This window comes from Chelonoidis abingdonii, chromosome 3 (assembly GCF_003597395.2).
Source record: "Chelonoidis abingdonii isolate Lonesome George chromosome 3, CheloAbing_2.0, whole genome shotgun sequence".
Lineage (NCBI taxonomy): Eukaryota > Metazoa > Chordata > Testudines > Testudinidae > Chelonoidis > Chelonoidis abingdonii.
In genome coordinates this window covers 151253778-151275751 of record NC_133771.1, presented here as the reverse complement: position 1 = coordinate 151275751, position 21974 = coordinate 151253778, and the positions used below count along the sequence as shown (strand labels likewise).

Genomic DNA, 21974 nt, shown 5'->3' with positions numbered 1-21974 from the left:
GCTTCTAGAAAGCTAATAGGTTGGAGTGTTTTACTGTCTCTGTAAAGTCAGTGAAAACTGCTAGGCTCAGAGCCCTAACCTAGATCAAAGCTACACAGCCACAATGAACCCAGGATTACAAGGCAGATGGTGACTGAGCCTGAGTGAACCCCAGAACATCACAATTTTACATCTTCAGAGTCCTGAACTAACAAACTAATCCTCACAGTACTTTTGTTAAGTAGGTTAAAAAAACCTTTATCTTCATTTTACAGTTCAAGAAAACAAAAAGCAAAGCTATTTGCCCAAAGTCTATCCGTAAGTAAAGGGCAGAATGGGAATTAGAATATTTGACTACTACTTATCTTGTTAAATATTTGGTTTCAAACACATCTGCAATGGAATTATTCTTGCTACAGTAAGAGAGACTTAATATTTCCAGTTTTTGTCTTTACATATAAAATACCATTGCACTACTGAAGACTTTTGCGTTTTAACAATAGTAGACACTGACCTATTCGTTTAGCTGCCTATAAAAATAGTTAGGTAATTAACTTTATGTAACCATTTAAACCTAGGCCTAGGTTCCTGGACATATGTAATAATCTATATTTAAACATCTCAACCGCAGTAGGTTTTTCAAAGGTGATTAACTCCTACAGTCTTCACTACCATCAATGGAATCTAAGGTTGCTCAACATCTCTGAAAAAGCAGGCCAATTCTATTTAGATGTCTAAATATATATTTAGGAGCCTAACTCTAGGCAATCTAGTTTGAAAATATCCTATATCAGGGGCTTCATACGTACAGGTAGAAGTGTCAAGTCCACTTATTTGAAACTCCAAAACTGAATGGTTTAAGAATGCATCTGAATCACTTTCCTCAAATTTGGACCACCCATGTCATTATTTTTCTCTTTAGAAGTTAATTTAAAATACCACCGTTTGCTATCCCATGATAAAAAACCAGAAAGGAGTGCATTTTATATAAGCTTTTAACTGAATTTCCAATATCACACTCAGTAAAAACAAGCTAAACTATTTTATACAAGGAATTTATTCCTTACACATGCTGTTTCTTTTTGAGATTAGAGTTTTCCTAAATTTACTGGTGTATAAAGAGTGTGACTTTTAATAATGTTTGGTATAATCTTTCAAATTTTAGTCATTTACATACAATTCTCTTAATACCCTTGCTTAAGAACAATGATAATGTTCATCCTCTGATCTGTCTTGCTTATGTCACAAAGACAAGCAATTCTTTCCCTTTAGCTTCAGCTATTCACCTCTAAGGGTTTGTCTACACAATTTTTTGTACTGATTCAACTATACCTGTTTAGATACTGATATAGTTATAATCTGTGCAACCCTTAAAGTGGATATAGATATGCTGATAAGAGTATATTAATTATAACTTATTTTGGTAAATCTGCAGATATTCAGATTCTAGACAGTCCAAGGTTTCATTAAAAAAAATTCTATCCTTTATGCTTGGAAGACAGACAGTCCTCTCAATTCAAACTTAAGTAACTCTTTCTAGAACGGAAACAAGAACTTCAAGAAAGATGTGAACTTGCCCCTCATTCATCTCACATATGTTAGCTGAATCCTAAATAAGACACTTACAAGGTCTAAAAATGTAGACAGGCAACTGAGCATGCAGTATGCACATACAATCCCATGCTTATCAGTACAACAAAGCTTAAGAACTATCACTTTTCAGTATTTTTAAATTAAGCTGTTTCAGAATTAGAGTATCTTATTCAGTCAAATAAAATAATTGTTTGAAGAAAAGAGAAACCATGTACTAATATCACGCATCACAATTTATATCACTTAAAAGCAACAGGAGATGTGTGACTGAATATCCCAGCTCCATATCCCCTGGGAAGAAAGGGATCTGAGAACTGGAGGCCAAGATTGTACACAGTGCACCCAGAGGTCACATGATTGATTCTTGGGAGTATCCAAATAATTTCATTTGCTGTTCAGCTGCTGAATCTCATTCCAGAGGATAAAACCCAGAATAGTGGATCTAGATATCTAACTTCCTTCAAGGAAGGCTACAAAATATATACTCACTTATGCTGGTCGCCTCTGAAATAGTTTACTGCTCAATGAAAAATTAATATATCCCTTGATGGAAGGTGAATCCCTTACTCAGTGCAAACAGTTTACAAGTGTGCTGCTTTAAATTTGTGTTCGGTTAAAGGGTCAGTGCGCCAACATTATTATTTACCCTGTTCTTCTTTACAGCGGCTAACATTATTGTGATATGAAACCCTTCATAATCTATGACCTAAGTAGTAAAGCAGTTGAACCCTATGAACCTTCCTGGTAGTTACAATTGCTTTCTGTCCTTGTACACAGTGAAAGCCAGACAATTTTCTATCAATGGCATGAGACAAGTCCCATTATTTTCAGCACCCTTAAACCTTGTTATCTTTTCTGTTTGTAACCCTCTTTTCGCTCCTATTTTTTGTAGAAGGTGGCCATATAAAAAGTTTTTCCTCTGTTTTTGCAAGGATGTAGTAAGTGCAGTAGTAGCTTAATCAATACTGACTTCTTAATGGCTTCCACTATATCCACTGGGAATTAATCCCTTTCATCTGGTTTGTAAATGGCAAGAAGAAAATTTGGTTTGATTTAGATATACATTTTGGCAGGTTAATATTAAATTTTAATGTAAGTTGCTTAGTTGCTTCATCACAGGCACCGTATCAGCGTATTAATTAAAAAAAATATTCTCTAATCTATTATTGAGAGTATATTCTGTTACCTGGTATACTTAGATTTGCTATTACTTACACTGTAAACCCAACAGAAACAAAGGAATATTCCTATTTAGCATTTTCGGCATTAAAAAACAAAAAATAAAAATTTTTCAAACAGTCTAGGTTCCTCAAGGTAGGTGTTACTTGCCTTGTTTTGAATCAAATAAAAGTGTGATTTTTACATGATCCTGTAAACTGTCTGAACATACCTTAAGTGGCAGTTTTGCTTAACAACTTTCAGATGTACAGTAATTCTGATCTGACAGAAAACACTTTCTACTAAAAAGTTATACTACCACCATTTACATTCAATTTCCATTATTTTATGGTGGGCTAAACAACTGAAGAATATTTCTTATGTTCTCCTTCCTCCTCTTTTATTAATGAATAGTATTACGCACAACTTCCGACAAGTACAGGGGTTAACCGTACTTCTTCCACCATCATATCAGTTTGATAACATTGCAATGTGAAATAGGTATGCACCTTTTCTTTCCCAGTGGAATCAGTTACAGAAATAAAGAGAATTATTTAGGTACAAACACTAGAATGCATAACAGGAACTATCACAATTAATCACAAAGTTACATTCTACTGTCTATTTAAAGCTTGCAGAGATAAACCATACACTGCGTTCTGATCTAAACAAACTATAAGGGGTACACAAAGCATCAGTATTATCTGTATATTAGCACCCAAATAATTAAAATAATGAAATAATGTGAAATTTCTGTTTGGATCACATAACAGTGGCAATATAGTAATGTCAAACTGGATCTTTTAACACTAGACTGGACAAAGTGTTTGAAAAGAATATTGTAAAGAAAACAACTACATTGGGAGGAATCTAGACTGGATGACATAATAGGTCTTTTCCATCTCTAACTCCTGTTATTTTAATCCTGTCGGAGACTTTTTTCCTTTGGTTGATCACATAGTTTATAGAGAGCAAACCAAATGTATCTGTCTTTGTATATTAAACTTTGAGCCCAATCCTACTCTCATATCAGTTATCAGGAACTTTGCCACTGACTACAGTGGAACCAGCATGGGGTCTATATTTCACTATGCATAAATTCTGCAAGCTAGAATCCATCAGATTAATTAGGATTTTTCCAGTTATATCAATAACAGTACTGTACTTCCCGCATGTCTAGCAGGGACGTGTGTTTTACTGCCTACACAGTCAAAATCATGAAGCATGTACACTTCTCTGATGAGCAATGCACAACTGATTTTGAGCCAGAATGCAAGTGATAAAGTTGCTGCTCAGAAGCTGGGAAAAAGCTAAAAGTCTGGTATGTTCCTTTTCTTAAGGGAAAGAGCTAGGCATTGCCTATGCTTGAAGGTAAGGGGAAAATCTATATTATTTACTAGGCGTGAGAGGTATTTATTACTACTTCCTTATTGGATAAATGAACACTATGAATTAACACTTAAAAAACCCCAGAATTCTGCATGTATCTCTATATAAGTATCACAAAGACTCTCTTACTGTTCCAGGCATATGACCTCTTTCTTGTTTGCCATTCTGAGGACTACCATTTTTCAGCTTTTTCTTCTTCTTCATTGTTTCTTTGTGTTCTCTCTGTTTGTTTTGTACTTCAATGAGGACAGAAATGAAGCTATTTTTCACTTCCTTTTCAAACTCCAGCTCATCCCTTAGAGCCAACTGCTGTACCAGCTCCTCAGAATAATCCTTAATGGCAGTCTCAATTTCTTCTAGTAGTTCATTTAGTTCAGCAACAGACAGCTTTTGTACTCCTGTTAAAAAATAAAGACAAAGTGAGAGTATGTTCTGCATAATGTAGAAAAAGTAGTGTCAGTTTTTTAGGCATGGGGAGATCAACAACAAAAAGGATTTTTAATTATCCCAAGAGTTTTGATAATTTACACTTCCACCACCAAAAAGATGCCATAAAAAATTCTAAAATAAACACACTATGTGCTTGGTGGGGATACAAGTTCACCATGAACTTTTTTTAGGTTCGCTATTAAAATATTAAAACAACCACAGCTTTTTTGATTACTCCAGAACTTAGTGAAAAGTTATACATAATCTGCAAATATAGGATGACAGCTATCCCTAAAGAAAGTGTGGTGAAGCTGCACAAGAACTATCCCCTGACATGACAATCTTTCTATCTATCAGTTTATGTCTATTTTTTCCTCTCTCTCTCTCTCTCTCTGAAAAGCTGTTGAAAAAGTTATGGCAGGACAACCCATGGTCATTTCAGGAGTCTGCACATTTCAGGCCTCGTATGATCAAGAGTTCCATTGGGCAATGAAATTTTAACTATGGATACTTCGCTGATTCTTTTAAATCCACAAAAAGCTTTTGTAACCAGCGACACAAGATGTTGCCGACATCATAGGAAGAGTGGATGAGTCACTCAACTGGCTTTGCTCCTTTCTTACAGATCCCACATAGTAGTTTTGGGCAACTGCTCATTTGCTCCAAGGACTCTCACAAGGGTGGTACAACAGACTACTTGTTCACCCTGAATAGGAGGGGTGACATCAGGTCAGTGGAAGGCTAGTGAGAAAACAGGGCTATGATATATTTAACATGACAACAATACACAGCTCCATGTCTCTGTCTTCTCTGTTCAGGCTCCAACATGAGGAATGGATGATTTCATGTCTCTGAAATAGGGACTAGATGAAGGCTAGCTGACACTCAAACCAGACAAGAACGAAGTGATGTTGGGTCAGCTGTGGGGAGCAGAAAAATACAACAGTGAAAGTTATATGGGATACTTGACAGAGGGAGTACGTCCACCATTTGCAACACAACTTTGCCATTTATAGTACTGTTAGCTTCCAAGTGGCTTAGGTACTAGGTGTGACAAACAGGAAAAAGCAGACTTGTTCAGATTAAAGCTTGCTTGATTTAAAACGGAAGATGCTGATCAAGGGATGTTCTCCGTGAGCTCTCTGGCTGTAGAATTCTCTCCTGCACCTAAGTTTGCCAAAGCTGGAATTTGTTACTACCTAGGCATGTCACAAAGCCCATTTTTTCCCCACTGGCATTTGGGGAGCAGGTCAAAGAGGGGACCTGAAGAATATGCTACATATAGTGTGATGAATGAGACGGATATTATTGTGTGGTCAGGTTCAATTATCAAGTATTTTGTAGATCTTATATTGTTGCAAAATTGTTTTAAGGATGTTAAACTGTTTACACGTATAGATGGGTGCTTAAAAAATTAAATATATCTACTAGTATAACTCCCGCAAGTAGCAGTGGTTATAGCTGAAACATGATTTAATTTTTTCAATCACCCAGTGGGAAAATTATACTGGAGCTACCTCTTCTTCACTCCCTTGCTAAGGGGGAAATCATCAGCTCTTCATACTGGCAAGGGACTAAGAAGCAATCTTTACATCCTCAGAGCAGATTAAGGCTCAACCAACTTTAAAATCTTAAAGCAGTTTAGGCTTAAACCCTTAGAAGGCTTTAAAGTGGTTCAAACTGCCAAAGGCCTTTAAAACTGTTTAAGATGCTTATGTCACTTTACATTTTCAGCATGTTGGCTGTGGCCTCTACTTAGAATCACAGAAGAAGAGACCTCGAGAGATCATCTAGTCCAGTCCCCTGCACTCATGGCAGGACCAAGTATTACAGACCATCCCTGTCTTGTAGCATAGCATCTTGGTTATGTCATGGTCAATGAGTTTCTGAATAACTTGGTGCCCCAATGTGTCCAAAAAATTGCAGGGATGTAAACATTCAGTAAAATCAAGTCTGATTGTCAGTGCTGGCAAGAGAAACACACCAACCTAGGTCAAGGCATTCTGATGATGTAAATGGCAACTAGAAGAGAGTGAAGTTCTCAAATGCAGACTAATTCTGAAAATACTTTGCGACAGAAGAAACTGAGGTAATAACCGCTTTCTGTAGGGCAATGACCTTAGAAGATGTCAGAGTAGATTCTGAGGCATTGGCAAAGCAAAACTAAATGATTTTTTCATGCAAACCAAGGCATCAGTTGGTCAAAGCTGACTGTTCATCCATAAAAAAAAAAAGGAAGATAGGAATAACTGATAAGGAAGAGCAAAAATAATAGCATATGAACTACAAAACACTGCTGAATATCAAAAGGTCTCTGAGAACACCTGAATCTTTTGGAAAATGTGGAAACCTTACTTAATAGGCTTTGAAGTCTATGCCTTGGATTCCCCATCTCTGAAACGCAGATTTTGAAGCCTTAAAGCAATGGTTCTCAAACTTCATTGCACCACGACCCCCTTCTGACAACAAAAATTACTGTAAGACCCCAGGAGGTGGGGAGAGAGGGGGAGCAAAGCCTGAGGCCACCCATGCCCTAGTGCCCTGGGCAGTGGGGGCCCAAAGCCAAAGGGCTTCGGCCCCAGGCAGTGGGGCTCGGGCTTCAGCTTTGGGCCTGGACCCCAGCAAGTCTAATGCAAGCCCTGGCGACCCCATTAAAATGTCTGAGAACCGCTGCCTTAGAGAATGCTGCCTGGGATTGCCAGAGACCAGCCAGGACAGCACAGTTTGCAATCCAAGTTTGATATACGCTAATGAGAGCAAGTTATCTTACCAAACGCCAGATAGTTTTGTGGAGAGGCTTTGGACAATAGAGACCCAGAAAGCAGAAGTGAGAATGCTGTCAAAGCATTCTAAATCCAACCCAAACCAGAATGATGTGGTGACAGCCACTTTTTGGGTCCATATCTTTTCCCAGAGGGCAGTTTTGAACCACAAGCCAGCAAAGCACAATTTTCAGGGGCATAACTTAACTCTGTTTAGCTAAGAGTTTCATTTAACTGCCATTCAGTATATCCTGGTCACACTATAAATGTGAACTCTCCTCAGTCTTCCTTTTTTGCAAGACAAAGAAGGGAATCTAGTATTTTCCTCTGGCACAGAACAAAAGAAACAGTTACTCACTATAACTGTGGTTCTTTGAGATGTGATGCAGACATGTTTTCCACTTAGGTGTTTGTGCCCCTAATGTGCCAGAGCCTTTTGCCTTGAAGTACTCAGGGGGATGGCGCTTGTGTCTCATGGCCCCTCTCCTGGCTATATGAGGCAGTGCTGTCCTGACCCCCGCCTGTTCCTTCACACCAAAATCCCATGAGAGGAGACTCCTATGCAGAGGGGAAGGAGGGAGCGTTGTGGAATACACGACTGCATCACATCTCAAAGAACTAAAGTAAGTAACAATTTATTTTTTGAGTAGATGTAGATGTTTTTCCACTTAGGTGACTCACAAGTAGCATTCCAATCCGGAGGCAGGGCTTGGAGGCTACTTGGAGGGATCACAGGGCCACCCTTGCAATGCCTGGGTCTGCTCTGGAAAATGCAGTAAAATAGCATAATGGTGCGTAAATGTATGTATGGATGACTATGTGGTTACCCTGCAAATGTCCAGTTCGGAAGTGTCACCAAGGAACACTATCAACGTCGCTTGTGCCCTTGTGAAGCGAGACCTGCTGAGGAGGTGTATACGAACCTCTGTCATATGCAGTCTTAATACAGGATGTTATCCATCTAGAGATGGTCTACGTGGAGACCACTTTCCCTTTCATACCGTCTGCATATGACATGAATAGACAAGGCAAAGCACCAAACAGTCTAGTCCTGTCTAAAGCTAGACATTGCCAGCCATCCAGAGTACGGAGGTGCTGTTTCTTTGGGAAGGAATGCAGTTTAGGTAAAAAACACAGATAAATATGCCTCCTGATTCAGATGAAACTGAGAGACCACCCTGGATAAAAACGTCAAGGTTGGTCACAATGTTACCTTTTGCTTGGAGTATTGAGTGTAAGGCAGTGTAGCCATCAGAGCCTGCAACTCTCACACCTTCCTGTCGATGTGATGGCTAACAAGAATGTGGTTTTCCAAGACAGCATAGGCAGTGAACACGATGTAAGGGGCTTGAATGGAAGGCCAATTAGAGCCATCAGAATTGTGTTTAAGTTCCACAGGGGGACCAGATCCCAATCTGGAAGATGGAAGTGGAGAAGCCCTTTCAGAAATCTTGACACCATGGCATTGGAAAAAACTCATTTCCCTTAAATCAGGGAATGAAATGCTGATATTGATGCCAAATGCAATTTCACTGAACTAAACGCAAAGCCCAATTTCTGAATGTAATAGGTACTCCAAGATGTCCTGGATGGAAACCCCAGTCAGTTTGGGCCCCCACACCAAAAACCTCTTCCACTTCCCCCCCTAGAATAGGGCAGAATAGGCAACACTTTCTGTTTTCCCTCATCACAAACAGACTGATCGTGGGGATGCCCCACATTGTGAAGATGACCCAGAGGACACTGGCCAACAGGGACCACTCGGTGCTCAGAAACAAAATCCTGCTGACATGGTCTGCAGGATGATTTTGCGCCACCAGCAAGTGCTACCACAGTGATGTCTTTTTTGATGAAGAATTGCCACAGTTGATCACTTCTAGACAGAGTAACCTGGAATGTGTGCCTCCACTGGTTGTTCACATAGTATGTTGCAGTGGCATTGTCTGTGCACAGGTGAACTACTGAGTGCCTGACACAGTCCTGGAAGGCATGACCTGTGCAGTGAATGGCCCGGAGCTCCAGCATGTTGCTATGGAGTAAGGATTTCTGTTCTGATCCTAGATCCTGCACTCTCAGCAAGTCCAGGTGTCCCCCCGCCCCCCTCCAAGAAGGGAAGCGTCAGTAACCACTGACTTTGTTGGAGAGGGCCAAGCAAAAGGGCTCCCTTGGCACACATTGCATGGGAACACTCACCAGTGTAAGGAGTCTAGGGCTAGTGGGGGAAGGTGAACTAATCTGTCCAGAGAATACAGGGCAGGGTGGTACACTGTCCTGAGCCACATCTGAAGGTGAAGCCTGGCAAATTGGGCCCCCTGCATACTAGGGGACATGTGCCCCAACAGGCTAAGACACACCTGGGCTGTCGTGGACAGCGGAGTTTGCAGTCCGAGGCAGAGCTGTGAATTGCCTAGAAGCAGTCAGCTGGCAGGAATTGTCTCGTCCTCGTGGAATCTAATAGGCCTCCAACAAACTTGATTTTTTGAGTGGGAGCCAAAGTTAACTTTCCAGTGTTTACAACGAGTCCCAGATGGTCAAGCAAACACAATGTGGTGTTGACATGGCAAGAACCTCCCCTCTTGAGCCACCCCTTCAGCAACCAATCCCTGAGTTACGGAAAGATGTGAATTCCTTTCCTCTGAGATATGCCATGACCCAAAGCCATTTAAAAAGTTGGGTTTGTTTAGTTTAGAGAAGAGAAGATGAAGGGAGGGCACGATAACAATTATCAAGTACATAAAATGTTGTTAAAAGGAGGAGGGAGGTAAATTGTTCTTGTTGACATCTAAGGATAGGACAAGAAGCAATGGGCTTCAACTATAGCAAGGGTGGTTTCGGTTGAACATTAGGAAAAACTTACTAACTATCAGAGTAGTTAAGCACTGGAATAAATTGCCTAGAGAGGCTGTGGAATCTCAGTTATTGGAGATTTTTAAGAACAGATTAGAGAAACACCTGTCTGCGATGGTCTAGATAATCCTTAGTCAGTCATGGGTGCAGGGCACTGGACTTGATGACCTCTCAGGGTCTCTTCCAGTCCTACGATTCTATGCATTTCGTGAAGACTCGGGTGGCAGATGAGAGGCTGAAGGGGAGAACCGTATACTGGAAGTGGTGGTCTCCTACCACAGAATGAAGAAACTTCCTGTGGCTTGGAAGAATCACCACATGAAACTAAATATCCTGGAGATCCAAAGCAAAGAACACATCATTCTGAGACAGTGCAGGGAGGATAGCCAATAGATGAGGTTGTACATGGTCACTATTTTATTAACTTGTTGAGGCCATGAAGGTCGAGGATGGGTCTCATCCAGCCCTTGGATTTTGGAATCAGGAAATATCCAGAGTAAAAGCCACGGCCCTGGTGTTGCGGCAGAACTTCCTCCACCACTCCCAATGTCAGCAGAGAGCTGACCTGCTTGATGCGTAATGTCCCGTGAGAGGGGTCTCTGAAGAGGGATGGGAAGGGGATGTGAAAGGGGCGTGGAGAGGAACTGGATTGCATAGCTCGATTTAACAGCATCTAGGACTCAGCTGTCAGAGGTAATTGAGTCCCAAGCACTGTTAAAACGGGCCAGTCTGTCTCCAAAGGAATTACAGGGCACGGGAGGAAAGATGAAGAGGGTGGAGTAATGCTCTGGACTAAGGAGTCAAAATGGGCGCTTACCAGGCTCTGGGGGAGTGTGTGTGTGTCTGAAGCCTGTGCCTGACTGTTTCCTCTTGTGGGATCTATCCTCCTTTCTAGGGAGGAAAGGCTGCACACAGGAATGCTGCAGTGGATACTGTTGCTGCTAGCAAGCCCCATAGTGGCATATTTGCATGGACATCATGTACACTCCCAAGGACTGCAAGATTCACTCCTTTAAGGATTCCAGTGCTAAATACCATCTGTCTTGTCTGAGAACAAGACTGAGCCTAAGGGCAAGTCCTCTATGGCTTGCTGGATGTCCAAAGTGATCCCAGAGTTTTGTAACCATGAAGCCCTCCCCATAATTAGAGACCATCACTGTAGCCGAGGTGTCTCCAACATCAAGGGCAGACTACAGGGACCCTTTGGCCACTGAACAGCCTTCCGCAACGAACATCCCAAACCCCTCAAACAAAGCTTTGGGAAACTGGTCCTTGACTTTGGATATGGCTGACCAATAGAAGAAATTATACATGGACAGCAAAGCTTGTTGATTCACAATACTCATCTGTAGGGACAATGAGGTATAGCTACTTCTGCCCAAGAGATTCCAACTGCTTGGAGTCTCTGTCCTTCGGGGTAGACTTGAAACTCCCCTTCCTGGCCCTGTCGTTCACTGCCATTACAACCAGGGAGTTTTGGCCCAATGGGAATAGAACCCTTCAAATCCCTGTATCGGAATGAAGTAGATTAGCCAACATCAGTACCAAGGCTGTGTACTCCACAGGGCTCTCCAATCAGAGGGCTATTCTCCCAGGGATGGCAGGCTGTAGAATGTCTATCAGTTTGTGTGTGTTCTCTTGGATAAACTGTACCAGGATGCCAAGCGATGTGGCTATGCGGTGTAAAAGATCCTGGTACAACTTGAAGTCCTGTTGGATAGAAGGAGAGGATGAGACAGGCAGCACACCATCATCTGGCGACAAGTATCTCGACTGAGCCAAAACAGGTTCTTGCTCCAGGGGAAAGTGCCTGGAAGGGAGGACTCCAGTAGTTCTGCAGGGAGAAAGGCCATCAATGCCTAGATACATGGCTGTTCTGCAGTCATCATCGTTAATCCAACAGGTGACTTTGGCTTTGACCAGGACAAAGAGCAGGATCTCCACAAGTGAGGAGTGTCCCACTGAGTCTAAGAAGCCCATTGATACAGGTAGGGTATTGGTGTACAATAGGGGCTGGAACAAGGACCTCCATCCCAGCCATGGTGCACATCCAACCCTGGGAACAATACTGGTCCATTGGCAGCCCTCAGCACTTGTTGGGTGATGTGGAGCAGGATGACAACTAGCCCGACTTGGAATCAGAAGAGCCCTGGGATCTTGGCGACCAGGAGGGAGTAATGCCCAAGTGAACCAACTAGTGGTCAGATTCATCCATCACCCAGAACAAGGCAGAAACCATTTCCCCAATGAAGGCAGTAGCATTGGTACTGAGCTTGCCAGTGCTGCAGCCATTGGTCCTGACACAAACAGCAGTATCAAAGCGCACAAGTGCGTTGATGTCAAGAGTGGTGAAAGTTGCCATGGGACCATCTGTGGTGTCAAAAGCTGCTGAGCTGAAGAAGGTCCCCATATTGATTCTGGTACCAGTTCCATGCCCACTGTGGAGAGGAGAATGTCTGGGTGCAGTGCCAAGGAGCATCACGATTCAGTGGGGTGGTCCTTTGGAAAGTTCTGTACCAGCGGTGAAGATGAAATGGAAAGGCAGAGCAGGTCCGCCACAACCTGGTATGTTGACACAGCAGATACAGTCAGTACTGGCATCGCCCTCATTGGTACCAGACACAACGGACATACGGAGAACAGAACTTGTGTCAACAGCACAGGGTTTCTGCCCTTCCTACTGAATACCAGGGAACAGTCAGAGGTAGCCACACCATCCCGTGTGCCAGAACCAGTCCTGTGTCAGTCCAACTTTTCCTGTAGAAGGCAGAGGAGTTGCCCTGTGACCTGGAGTGCTCCCGATTGATCTTATGAGACCTCTTCATCAATGCCAATGACTAAGAACAGCTCCTCAGGCCCTTCAGAGAGGCACCTGCCTCAGACAAGAGGCAGTGATTCTCTCTGAGCCAGAAGGCAATCTTTGGCCCAAAGAACGCCTTGGTACTAGAACTTTTTCTTCATCTTCTACAAACCTTTCAACTTCTACTAACCTTAGTTCATTTCTCTAAATGAAGAATACAATACACACCAACCTTAGCCTTAATGTGCATCTATCTGTCAGACACCTATCATCCTACCTAACTTTTAATATGTTAATAGTTTAACAAAGAATATGTACCCTGGAAAAGGAGTCAAATCCAGCATGTCAAACTTTAATACAGCTGCTTTTGTTTTAAATACTGTGAAGGTTTTATATTTAACTCTAGGCAAACACATTCTCAGCAGTTTATAACGTTTATTTATTGAAATTAGTTATGTTTCTCAGCTATATAGATATCTATCTATATAGATTATATATATATTATAGTTTACTTTGCCTTTCAAGATTTTCTGACTGCATTTTCAAAGGCAGATGATTTCACAGATGGAAATGATTATAGATCAAGTATAGGGCAGTTTGAACCATTAGCTATTTTCAAGAAGTTAAAAATATAGTCAAGATATTAAATGAGTATCCCTTACTCTCTTCATAACTGTTGTTTGTACTGGACCTCTTGAGTGTTTGAATTTCCTGGGAAAGTATGGAGAGCCGGTCTGACTGCATGGGTGTTTCTTCATCTTCTGGGTCAGGCGATTCCTGCATCATTTCCTCTATTTCTTCAATCACCTTGAATAAAGGTACATACACATACTCTTAGGGAGAGAATCACCGGTAACTAGCAACAGCTTATAATTTGCATATGTTCTACTGACAGCTCATCAACTTTTTTACTTTTTAAATTTTATATTTCTAGATAATTTTTCTTCCAATAAATGCATATTAGGTAGTACTAACAAGGCAAAGCCAGTGTTGAGACTGGGAATCAGGCATATCAATATAAAGGGAAATTTCTTTAAAAAATAGAAAATAGGACTATTTGCACAAATTAGTCTTTTCATAACAAGTTTATTCATTAATCTAGACATATTGTCACATAATGACTAAGAAATAAAGTTTTCAGCCATGCATACATAAATATTTACATAAAGTCCTCTGTCTCTCTGCTTCAAGACCACTGACGATTTGGCAAGATGAGTTTGTATATCTTTTTCCGATATTCAGTCTAAGTTTTATTTTCTTAATTTTATCCCATTCTTCCAATTTAAACCACTTTATACCACAATAAATATTTTTTCTCAGTCCTTGATATGTACATCCTTCAAATATTTGTAGATGGGTATTCTCCCCTTAGTCATCCATAGCAAAACTACAGTATATTTTAATAACTTTATTCTTTCCAGATAAGACTACCTTCTACAGCCCTTTAATCATTTTTATCGCTCATTCTGGCCATCCCGGTTTGCTAATATATTCCTGTTAATGAGGCATCCCAAACTGAATGCAAAATTTCAGTTGTGGTAACACCAGGCTTGTCAAAAAAAGGAACTATAACCTCCTGGTTCTGTAAACCAAAATCCCACTTATTTTTTTTTAAACCACCATGTCACATTTATATTGTATATTGCACATTTATGTTTAATTGGTTTAGGCATCTTTCAGTATTACTAATTTCCAGATGTGTCTCATGAAGAGAAGAAATTCTTTATTTGCTTATACATCAATAATAGGAGCCTGGGTAACAAACAAGAGGAATTGGAATGGCTGACTTATAGGCATAAATAAGATCTAGTTGTATTACTCAAACCTGGTGGGTTGATTCACATGATGGTTATAACCTATTTAAGAAGAACTGAGTGGGCAAGAGGGGCAGGGAAGTGGCTATCTGTGTCCAAAAAGGCATTAATTATTTCCGAGTAACTGATAACTTGGGGAAAAAAAGATCTGAATGCTTATGGATCAATGTCCTAACAGATAAAGCACAAGATTAAGTATTAGTTGGTGTCTACTACAGTCCACCAGATCACAATAGGAACAAGATCACTGCCTCCTTTTGCACGTATCTACAATGGGTCAGGGAAAATAAATCTCTGTGATCATGAAAGTCTTCAATTTCAGTGACATATATTGGAGGTCTCAAGCTACTAGTACTAAAACATCCTTAGAATTTCTAAACTTTATAGATGACAATTTTCTAACCAAAAAAGAAAAAAAAAAAAATCTTACAGCCAACACAGGTGAATTCTTTATTAGACCTGGTCCTAACAGATAAAGCAGAACTGATCACAGAACTAAAATTTAATGGTAGGTTAGGAACATGTGATCATGATTTGATCACCTTTATAACATGCAAGAAGAATAAAGTCTAGAACAGTAACATATTATATATACATACGCACATACTTGGTGCCTTTATAAGGCAATTTTCACATAAATGAAAAAAAAATATTAGCCAAATCAGCTGGGAGGAAGAATTTAACCAAAGAAATGTGAATGGTACAGTAACTCCTCACTTTAAGTAGTCCCGGTTAACGTTGTTTCGTTGCTGATCAATTAGGGAACATGCTCATTTAAAGTTGTGCAATGCTACACCCTTAGTTGTTTGGCTGACTGGTTTGTCCACAGCTGGCAGCCTCCCTATGCCCTCCCTCTCCCCCCTAGTGCCTCCCGCCTGCCATCAGACCCCACGGATCAGTGCCTTTCCCCCATCCCACCCGCCTGCGGCAATCTGATGGCTTGCCATGTTTTGGGGGCAGGAGGGAGGGGGGAGGAGCGAGGACTCGGCATGCAGGCTCCCCCTCCATCCTGCCAGCAGCAATCAGCTGGCTTGCCGCGTTTAGAAGGGAGGGGAGGGGAGGGAAGGGAAGGGGAATGAGCAAGGATGCAGCGTGGGAAGTAAAGGGGGACGCAGCCACTGCTGCACAATGTGCTTCCCCTAGCCTACAGCACCTTCATTCTCCTTGCCTGCCTCATCTCCAGTGCCAGTGGGCTGTGTCTGTGTAGGCTAAGGCAGGGGCCCCTCCCAACTATAGTACTGTATGTACAGTATGTTTGTAAACACACAGCATGTGCACAGCGTAGTATTAAACTGCTTGTTTAAAAATGTTCAAAATGTATATAATGCCTTTTGTCTGTCAAAAATTTTTTTTCCCCTGGAACCTAACCCCGCCCCCCTATTTACATTAATTCTTATGGGGACATTGGATTCGCTTAACATTGTTTCATTTAAAGTTGCATTTTTCAGGAACATAACTGCTACATTAAGTGAGGAGTTACTGTAACTGGGAATAATTTAAGAACCCCTTACTAGATGCCCCCAAAGCCACAATCGAGGAAGACGGCCAGGCTGATTAAAATAAAACCAACCTGGTTTAAAGGGAAATTGAAAACAGCTATAAAAAAAGGGGGGGGGGGTTCAGAGAAGAGTCATGAGAATGATTAAAGCATAAGAAAACATGCCTTATAGCAACAGACTCAAATAGCTCAATCTATTTATCTTCACAAAGAGAAGGTTAAAGGGTGACTATGACAGTTGATAAGTATCTACATAGGCAACAAATATTTGAGAATGGGCTCTTCAATCTAGCAGTGAAAGGTATAACAATCCAATGGCTGGAAGTTGAAGCTAGACAAATTCAGACTGGGATTTAAGAATATATTTTTTGACAGTGAGGGGAAATTAACTATTGGAACAATTTACTAAGCGTCATCATGGATCACTGAGCATTTAAATCAAGATTGGATGTTCTTCAAAAAGTTATACTCTAGGAATTATTTTGGGGAAGTTCTATAAAACTTGTGTTATACAGGAGCTCAAACCAGTTGCTCACAATGGTTCCTTCTGGTCTTGCATTTCCCGTCACCATATTGAGAATCTGCATTTTATGCTATTTCCCCCAGCTGTAATAATTTACTTTTTCCAAACTGTATATCAAGGGGTTTTTTTGGCCCATGTTTCTTCTCTCTTTTGGTTTCTTTTACAAGTAATATTTCTCTGTACTGATTGTTGATAATCCTCTGCAGTTTAGTAACACAGGTGAATTTAATGTGCTGTTTTATTTATGATTCCAGATCATTAATGAAAATATTAAAACCAGGCACTGCATTGCCCTGCTCAACATCTCCCCAAATTCAATATCACTACAGTTTATCATTAACTTTTATCCAGTTTTTACTCCACATGGCAGTGTTTTTAAGCAAGTCAGTTTGGATTAATTTTTTGAGATTATCAGAAAATATCAAACCCTCCACTAAAATCTAAATGTACCACATCAACTTCATTCACCAAATGTGTAGTTTTATTTTAAAGAACAATCAAGTTTTTCTGCCAACCTTTGTTCTTTATAAATCCATGCTTCTTATTACTTGTTATTAACCTTCACCAGTTTCCCTTCTCTTATTTGATTACTTTAGTATAGACAGAAGTTAGATGTACCAAGATAATAACTGACAGAGTTGCTCTCTCCCATATGACAACTGGTCCTGCATATTCGTTTACCTCTAATTTTTCGAGATTTTCCTAGTTATCTATCAGTTTTCAAAAGTCATATTTTACAGTAAGCTTATGAAGATCCCATGGCCGGCTTTTGGCCCTTAATTAAGGAGCATTTTTGTCTACATCATCTTCCTTCAGACTCCTGCTGGCTCATGCCAGGAAACTGAAGTATGAGAATTTCAAAGTCCCATATGAAAATTCAAAGCTTAAGCAGAGGGCAATTTGAAAGATGAAAAATTACCCAATGCATTCCTTTGGCTACATCTACACTGCAAGTGAGAATGTGATTTCCCTGCTTATGTACAGATACTTGTGCTAGCTCTCATCAAGTTAGTGAGTGTATAAATAGAAGCATAGCTAGAATAGCACAGGTGGAGGTATGGCTAAGCTGCACTGAGTACAAACCTACCTGAAACTGGTGGGTATGTACGTGGCATAGCTCAGCTGTGTCTCCACTACCACTACCTGTGTTACAGCAGCTATACAGCTATTTATACTCGCATTAGCTAGCTGAGAGCTAGCACAAGTATGTCTACATAAGCAGGGGAATTACCCCTAGATCATCGTATAGACATTGTTGCTCTAACTATAAACAAAAGCGATCAGTTTGTCTCCAAATCTCTTTAGTATCCACTAACTAGGAAGAACAAGAGGCATAGAACTAAGATGAACACTGTCTTTTTGTTGAATATTTTTCTTTACCTGCTCTGCTGTGAACAGTGGTTCATCACTGATGCAGGAAACTATGATAGAATGCATATCCAGCTGTTCTCGAAGCTCTTCATCATCTGATAGGTCAAGGTTAAAATTTTCATTTAACTGAAAGCACACACAGAAAAAGTGAAAGGGCAAAAAGTTATAAGAAGAAAGTCTGGTTCCATTATTGTTGACATCAAAACATTAGATTCTTGCTCATAATCAAGAATCTAAAAGATATAAATAATTCTTATACCATAAAACCTAATACATCTCAACAAAAGTGAAAATGAAACAGTAGTTGAAGCGTATTTTATTAATTTATCATCTTTTTGTTTTGAAAAGAATATTAGCATGTTCTCTACTTTCCCAAAGGGGGAGAGAAAAAAAAAAAAAGACTACTTTAAACACACATCACTCACTCGATGCCACGCAAACATTTGTAGACTAGCCAATCAGTCCATCAGACTCATGTAGTTCACCCTGTACTCCTTCATACAGAAGCGAGATCCCAAAACAGATGCATCAATGAAAGGATACGCAACAGACTGATATTTATCAGACTTTCTGTAATTTTATAGAATTCTTTGTAAGATTGCTGCTATTTACATCTGTGAAAGTCATCAGAATTTTTGACACATGCAAGAATCAGCAGTGCATTTCATTACTTTATATACAATATAAATTAATTCACCTGTAATAAAGTTACAATTAGAAGCCAGGGTGGGCAGACAATTCAAGGTTGTGATTTTCCAGCCATAAAACAAAACTTTCTTATTTTCTGGAACAAAATTCTGTATGTTTATTTAAATGAGAAAACCACACACATACTGTGGGATTCATTTCATATGCATTTGTTCCTCAAACAAAAAGGTACACATTCTCGTAAGAGCTTGCAGTTCCACAATTAAACAGGGGAACACAAAAATCAAGTCCCCAGACTAATAACGCTAGGCCTATCATTATGCCGTTATATACTGATATACTTTTACCACATTATTTGCATTTTCACCACCTTGTCTGTTACAACATTTCACCCAAAAAAACCAATCTGAATGTGCTGAATACACTTGACTAATGCTGAATTGGTTATATGGGAATGCAGACTCTTAAAAATTGTCAAAATTCTGACTTTAGCTGCCCTGTCTCATTTACTTGCTTTTTCATATCCTTGGTTCACTATATGACCTTTGCATTTGGGGCTAATCATACTGGCTACACAAGAAGAAAAATCCATTGCCTCACTCGAATCAGTTTTTTATTTTCTATTGTGTGATTCCAGTTTTGTTAACTAGATCAAGATTTTCACTGAGACTGTCAACTACCTGCATTCTGTCAAATCCCTCCCAAAATATCTTCACACTTAGTGCCTATTGAGTATCCTCCTGAGTAAAACATGTGCTATGTGTTCATTAAAGTCTTTCTGGTGCTCAGTGCAAATTTCATCATGCTTGTGGTTGGATGCAAATATATAGACAATCTTCCCAAATACCTTACCAACTGTCATTGGAAAATTGGGGTATCAATTCTATTTTTTCAATCACCTAGCTATTAGGCTGCAAAAGAACATGCAAACTTTCACAATGTGCTTCAGTACATTATTAAAATGACACTTCTTGGTTAAGAAATGCTAGTGGTGCCTATTTTCTCCATTAGTAGGAAGGGGCAAGTGTTGCTATATTTCAGTCTCACGTATTTGTAGAGCAAGGAAGTATATTTGGGCTCTGATCCTGCAATTGGATCCACACAGATGCAGGGATTTACCTATATCTATCTGATTGCAGGATATGGCCTTGGTTGGAAAAAGGCATAATGAATACCCCCCCCCCCAACATTTTCGGATACCATTCGATACACAAGAAGCAAGACTGTAAGTGAACAAGAAGACTTCCACAGCTTATTACTGTCTTTCCCTTGCCCCTGTGTTATGCAAATTGGTCCATTTGTTGACCTGTCAGTCAGTTTAGAAGGAACCCACATCATAACACTTTATTGAAAGCGAGGAGCAGAAAGGTATGCATCAGATCTGTTAGTGTTAAAAGACAATCCTTGCTGCTAATGCCAATACAAACACATTAAAAAGGAAAATATTTTAAAGTGATCACAAATAAGTATTTTAATAAAAATTACATCCTATGTTGTTTCTGTACCAAGAGGAAAAAGCCTCAAAAGGTTTTTGGCTACAGTCAAAACTTACCCCTTTTTCTGAGAGATTCAGTGTTGGCATATGCAAAGCTCTGGTGTGGGAGGACTTCCAATCAACTGGCATTACATTACCATAATTATCAGTCAAAGCATTCCAAATCCTGGACAAAAAGATTAAAGAAAAACTGATACTGAAACAAAAACAAAAAACAAAACATAATATCTTTTTTCAATACCTGTATCAAATTGGGAATTCTCTGAGGTATTCAATTAAAAATATTTTCAAAGTTTTTACAGTCAAAGAAATAAACGCTGCAAAAGTTTGGTTTTATTTATGTATCCGCCTGAAATGCAAAAAGGTGAATCATTTGCCGATGCTTGCACACCAGAGAAATAAAAAGAAAACTGAAAAAGAGCCATGCTTCCTGATGGGTCATGTAACAAAATCTGGGGGGTAAATTTCCCTTTGTTGAAATGTTAGCCAGACAATGCTCTGTACCCTTTCCTACTTCTTTTCTATGTTATTCTAATTTCCCTTGCCTCATGCATCTCAAAACCAGGAATTAGCAAGCAAAGAGCAGTAACTCCCAAGCCAAAACTTCACGTAATTTCAGTGAAGACTGCACAACTATAAAGGAACGTACAAGTAAAAATAAAAATGCACTAGTCAGGAAAGTCTCTAATATTTATGGAAGTGAAAGATTAAGAAAGAAAGGTTAAAACTTAACTTTGTTACAAATCCATTTGCAATACTGCTTTGTGTCTAGAACTATCCATGCTTAGTTTCAGGCCAAAGATGAAGATTTCGGCTTTTTCAGAGAAGTTTCTTTAGTCATCTGAGTTAAAGAAAAAAGAATCCTCTCCTACCCATCTAAAAAAATATAGTGAGACCTAAAAATGACCAAAAAAAAAAAAGCTTAACGTCAAATTTTGTGTGGGGCTACCCCTGGGTGAAGAACTGTCACTTTGCTAATTAAAACCCCTCCATATACAATTAAAAAGTTTAAAAAATTAAAACTGGTTATCGTGTATACTCATTATGAGAATTTTATTGTAGTGTTTCAAATCCCTCTGATCTTCCTCTCTCACGGGATGAAGCTGAACAGGCTACTGGATGCCCATCAAATCAAAAGAAAACTCTCCACAGGATTTGTGGTAACGTCCAATACATGTCATAATAATGGCCATACTGGGACAGACCAAAGGTCCATCTAGCTCAGTACCCTGTCTTCCAACTGTGGCCAGAGGCAGATGCCCCAGAGGGACTGAACAGAAAAATCATCAACTGATCCATCCCCTGTAGCCCATTGCCAGCTTCTAGCAAACAGAGGCTAGGGACACTGTCCCTGCCTGTGCTTGCTAATAGCCATTCATAGACCTATCCTCCTTATGGCCATTCATAGACCTATACTCCATGAATTTATCTAGTTCTTGTTTGTCACAGACTATTATGAAACTAGGACCCTGTCTTGGTGGGCAAAGGGGCACTGTTAAACCATTTTAGCTCAATGGGGTCAGCTCAGGAGGAAAGCCCTGCTGGTGCGCAGTGGCAGTCTGTTTATCCTGCGGAAAAGGTGTGGCATTAGCTCACCTTGGCTGAGCCGGGTTATAACAGTAGCGCACACTGCGTTTATAACCCCAGGGAGAAAGCACAGAGACGCTG

General features: G+C 40.1%; 1 protein-coding gene across 2 annotated transcripts in view; it reads right to left on the bottom strand.

The window, feature by feature from the left end:
- The window catches only part of FEZ2 (fasciculation and elongation protein zeta 2), a 51756-nt gene that overhangs the window by 28894 nt on the left and 888 nt on the right, over nt 1–21974 (bottom strand). For both annotated transcript variants that reach the window (XM_032772391.2, XM_032772390.2), the window contains exons 2-5: nt 20364–20472; nt 18173–18289; nt 13620–13764; nt 4249–4517 (exon numbers count right to left, since the gene is read on the bottom strand). In XM_032772391.2, the coding sequence (XP_032628282.1) occupies nt 4249–4517; nt 13620–13764; nt 18173–18289; nt 20364–20472 (640 nt within the window). The remainder of the gene's footprint in view (nt 1–4248; nt 4518–13619; nt 13765–18172; nt 18290–20363; nt 20473–21974) is intronic.